The sequence below is a fragment of the Microtus pennsylvanicus genome, chromosome 12 (genome assembly GCF_037038515.1).
Source record: "Microtus pennsylvanicus isolate mMicPen1 chromosome 12, mMicPen1.hap1, whole genome shotgun sequence".
Lineage (NCBI taxonomy): Eukaryota > Metazoa > Chordata > Mammalia > Rodentia > Cricetidae > Microtus > Microtus pennsylvanicus.
Genome location: NC_134590.1, coordinates 91,968,648 through 91,973,690, shown reverse-complemented (window position 1 = coordinate 91,973,690; position 5,043 = coordinate 91,968,648). Strand labels below are relative to the sequence as shown.

Sequence of the window (5,043 nt, the reverse complement as noted above, 5' to 3'; positions counted from 1 at the left end):
CTTCAAGCCTGGCCCCTCATTTTCATCAAGAGAGAGAAGTGGTACTATACAAGCAACTGTATAAGCTGTGTCCACGGTGCCTAGTCAATCCCATTCTGTGTGGCACCTGTGCTGTGGCCTTGGCTACCTCAGTCCTGCACATGGGAAGCAGCCTATTTGGTCCCACGTTGCAAGCTCAGGCTTGGTGAGCATCAAGGACATGCAGGGCTATTACCCTTCCTGTGCACAGACCTCTACAAGAACAAAGCTGGCTGCTGGAGGAGGCAGCAGCGGTGTGAGGGGCACAGGTCTCACTCTGGAGATCACTGACACCCAGCCCAGGTTACAAACAGGCAGCCCCTGGTTTTAGAGTGTAAGACACATGTCACCAGCTCTGGACTTCAGCAGGGTGACAGCAGTAAGCCCAATGCCAGGTGCTCTCTGCAGCCTAGGAGAACCTAGAAAAGTTATGTTCAGCCAGCCAAAATCACCTCCATCTGTCCACTAGGTTTCCAGGGTGTTCTGTGAATATACAAATAGCTGGATGTCCTATTGGGCTTGGACACATAAAGAGCTGTGTGACAAAAGCTGTTCCTGGAGGTGACCCAGAGCCCAATGGTGGCCTAGAGTCTTCCCACCTTAGCCCCACCCATTCTGGGCCTGACTGCCAATCACAGCCTTCTTTGACTAAGGCCTCAGACAGCTGATGCAGCCTTACTTGTGGCTCCTGGGAAAAGGGACTTACAGGGGGCCGGGAGGTGGTGGTGCACGCCTTTAATCCCAGCACTCGGGGAGGCAGAGGCAGGCGGATCTCTGGGAGTTCGAGACCAGCCTGGTCTACAAGAGCTAGTTGTAGGCCAGGCTCCAAAACCACAGAGAAACCCTGCCTCGAAAAACCAAAAAAAAAAGGGACCTACAGGGGACAAGGTTGGGAGGCCTGAGTGGTTATGATCAGTCTGGACAATGGGAAAGTCAAGAAGAACTGGTCTGTTGTAAATGAAACCCCTGTTGAGGGCCTCCCCATGTCCAGACTCCCCTAACCTTAGTACCTACTTCATCCTCTCTGAGGGCTAGGGGGATGGTTCAGTAGTCCAGTACCCGTGACAGGCAACTTAGGACTGCCTGTACACCCAGCTCCAGATAGGACCCTCCTGGGTAGTGTGGGCAGTGCACACACACAGGGAAGCACTGCTAGTCAGTACTTTTTGTCAATAGCCACCTGGGAGGGGGACACTAAGGAAATGCCTCCATCAGATGGGCCTGTGAGCATCTTTGTGAATAATGAGTGATGTGTGAGGGGCAGTAAACAGCACCACCTGGGGCTGGTGGTCTAACCACGAGGAAGGAGCAACTCCCCCCCCCCCCAGTGAACCTCCATGACCTCTGCTTCAGTCCTGTCTCCAGGTCTGCCCTGACTTCCCTCAGCAAGGGAGTGAGGCCTGAGGAACCAGCTGCTGGAACAAACCCTGTCCTGCCTGAGCAGCTTTCAAGTGTGATGCTCTATCACAGCAATAGAAACCTTAAGACACTGTTTTTTAAAATTGAAAACAAAAAAACCTTTTTGGGCTCCAAGCATTACATCTGGAACACAGGGTTCCCCATTGGTCCGGACTCCTCACACAAGCAAAGGCTGCCAGGAGCCAGGACCCCCAAAAGCCCAGGTGATCCATTTTCCTCCAGTCCACTCCACTCTACCAGAACACAGGTCGGGGACTATTCCAAGTCCTTTATTGCACCAGCAATGCTGGAAGCTGCCCTCAGAGTGGGGTCCCCACTGTGGTTGAGTCTGTGGCATCCTGGTCTTGCCCCCCCATAATGATGGGACAGGTGGCATCCGTTACTTGGTGTGCTCTTTCACGTACTCCCAGCCCTCCTTGGAGTATTCTCGGGCCTTGGTGGGGGCCACTGACAAAGCTGCCATGACGGAAATGATGCCTGCAGGGACAGTGCATGGGTGCCAGTGAGACCCCAGCTTGCCAGAACCACTTTCACAGCCAACCCCCAAGGAAGCCGAAGAGTGGTAGCTGGAGCAGGAGTGGGGTCACCCCTTCCCTGCACGTTTCTCAGATAGTTTTGTTTTTAAACAGGATTTTTCTTTGTAGTCGTGGTTGTCCTAGAATTCACTTGGTAGACCAAGTTAGCCTGGAATTAAAATCTTCCTGCCTCTGCCTCCCAAACGCTAGAGACACCGGCACGTGCCACCACGCCCAATCATTTCTACTTAGCTCCACAGACGACATACAGGCACACAAATAGATAAACTGGGAGGAATGGAAAGGAACAGCAGAACAGCAAGGCAAACAGGGTTGGGAGCAAGGCTGGCATGTCCAGGTATCCCCCAAACAAGGGCACAGGGGGCCTTACCTGAGTTCCAGGAGTCACGGAAGTTCGGAAAGTTAATCTTTGGAGGGGCTGGGAGCTGGGAATAAAGATGAGCACAGGGCTGGTGCGCGGGGATAGGTCACAGCCTTGTCACCCAAACCCAGCAACATAAACTCAACCAAGTAGGGGCGGTGGGGTACCAAGGCCAACCATAACCGGCCTGAGTCCCAGCCAGGGTACCTGTGGCATCTCCAGACCCGTCTGCTGGCACACATACTGGCTGAACTGGTACATTGCTGGTGGCACCACCTCCTCGGCCTTCCGTAGGGCAGCCTCGCTCTTGTCGCTGGGCCCCAGCAGCTCCTGGTCATAAACAAGGTAGACTGCTCCCCCCGCCACGCTTCCCTTGATGAGGAACCTAGGGGAGAAGGGACAGAAGCTGTGGCGGCAGGGTCGCCATTCGGCGACCTGGGAGGCCACAGAACAAGGATCATTCATATTGCCTTGTGTGACACGAGTTTTAAACCAAGTCTTAAAGTAAGAGACAGTGAATCGTTCGAAATCCTGCCGAGATCAGGAGACACCGGACATAAAAACTTCCAGGGAGACCAAAGAAACTTCATGTCACTAATGCTCCGGAGAGGGGGGAAGGGCAAGATTTTCCACGAGTCCCTGTTGTACATAAGGGAAAACTGAAGCTGTAGGTGACAAGGGCTGGCTGGGAGGTAGGAGAGGCGATCCAGTTAGCTTTGGCAGTGAGCCTGAGAAGGGGTCCAGATGCAACCGGAAGTGAGCAGTCGCAGGACACCAAGCCGCAAGGTACAGATGCTTGCGGCACGGAACTTTCCCGAAGGCTCAGGACCCACCCGAGTCTCCACGCACCTCATTAGCGACCACACTCGAGCCACCATGGTCTGTCTCTCGTTTCACTCCCCGCGCAAGGGCACGCAATTCACCCGCCGCTTCCGGTAAGCGGCGCTGCTGAGTCTCCTGGGAAATATAGTCCTCGCCGTCAGCCGCAAAGGACTCTGGGAGCGGCAATCGGGTTAGTCTCTGGAGGACCGTGGCTGTGGCAATTTCTTCAAGGAAATGTAGTCGGGAGGGAAAAAAGAGACGCGCTAGGCCGCGAAGACTCCCGGGAAATGTAGTTTGAAGGGACGATGGACGGAGCCCTTAGAAGACGCTGAGATCCCCGCGCCTGCGCGAAGGATTGAGCGTCCTGAGGGGAAGCCAGCGTAGGCGGCGGTTGCCACGGCAACAGGAGGGCGGGATTGCGCCAGAAAAGCGAGTTCCCTTCACGTCTCGGGGTGTGGCTTTCACCTAGAGGGCGTGGCAGAGGCTTCGGCCAGCTGGTAGGACTCTGGGGTGGTTGCCAGGGTGTTTTGTACTTGCTAGCCGAGAGGTTCGGGGTCACGTGATACGGGGTTGGCGGTGGGTGGTCCGGAGTCAGGTGTGGTGGGGGGGGGGGGGCAAAGAAGCAGCGGGTAACAAGGGAGATGATCGTGTAGATCCCCATACGGCTATGAGATGGGGGAAACAGGTCTGAGCGGAGAAGTGGTTGCTGGAGGCCATAGCAGGGGATTCATACCCCTTTGTCCAGTGTGGAACTTGAGAACCCCGAAATCATGGAACAGAGAGTTCTTCGGGGGTTTGAATGCTACAATCCTGCATTCACTGTGCCGCTGCAGACACAGACTCATCCACGTCCATCTCTCCAGCCATCCGCACAGCCAACCGTCCATCCCCCCTACCTTGTTGGCTTGCTAGAAGTTTCACAGGTTCACACTGAAAGCGGGAAGGTGGGTATATGAGGAAGATGTATGGACTTTGCAACACAGTACAGATTCTCTTTGTGCAATCTCAGTCTTTTGGATTTGGGAAACTTCTCCTTGTCTTCTGGACTTCGGTAGAAATTCCAAGATAAGAAAGACCTGTGTCGTGGCTGGAGAGGTGGCTCAGAGGTTAAGAGCACTGACTGCTCTTCCAGAGGACCTGGGTTCAATTTCCACCAACCACATGGCAACTCACAATTGTCTGCAACTCCAGTTCTAGAGGATCTGACACCCTCACACACACATATATATATATGTATATATATATACATATATATGTATATATATGTATATATATATATATAGCCAAAGCACCAGTAAAATATTTTTATTTATTTATTGAAGATTTCTGCCTCCTCCCTGCCACTGCCTCCCATTTCCCTCCCCCTTCTCCAATCAAGTCCTCCTCCCTCCTCAGCCCGAAGAGCAATCAGGGTTCCCTGCCCTGTGGGAAGTCCAAGGACCACCCACCTCCATCAAGGTCTAGTAAGGTGAGCATCCAAACTGCCTAGGCTCCCACAAAGCCAGTACGTGCTGTAGGATCAAAAACCCATTGCCATTGTTCTTTAGTTCTCAGTAGTCCTCATTGTCCGCTATGTTCAGCGAGTCCGGTTTTATCCCATGCTTTTTCAGACCCAGGCCAGCTGGTCTTGGTGAGGTCCCAATTTATTTTTTGGTTTTTCGAGACGGGTTTCTCTGTGGTTTTGGAACCTGTCCTGGAACTAGCTCTTGTAGACCAGGCTGGTCTCGAACTCCCAGAGATCCGTCTGCCTCTGCCTCCCGAGTGCTGGGATTAAAGGCGTGCCTCAGCACCGCCCGGCAGTAAATTGTTTTTAAAAAAGAAATAAAGACCTGTGTCATTTTCTGTAGAGGTCCTTTGTTGTAGTTACTTTTCAGTTGCCATGACAAC

The 5,043-nt window shown here is 53.2% G+C and overlaps 1 protein-coding gene across 1 annotated transcript; it reads right to left on the bottom strand.

The window, feature by feature from the left end:
• Positions 1–1,685: 1,685 nt before the first annotated feature.
• Micos13 (mitochondrial contact site and cristae organizing system subunit 13) lies at positions 1,686–3,333 on the bottom strand. The gene is made up of 4 exons (XM_075942605.1): positions 3,184–3,333; positions 2,542–2,719; positions 2,344–2,398; positions 1,686–1,914 (listed from the first exon to the last, which is right to left on the bottom strand). The coding sequence occupies exons 1-4, from the start codon at positions 3,210–3,212 to the stop codon at positions 1,817–1,819; spliced, it is 360 nt and encodes a 119-aa protein (XP_075798720.1). The 5' UTR covers positions 3,213–3,333; the 3' UTR covers positions 1,686–1,816.
• Between the last annotated feature and the right edge of the window lie 1,710 nt (positions 3,334–5,043).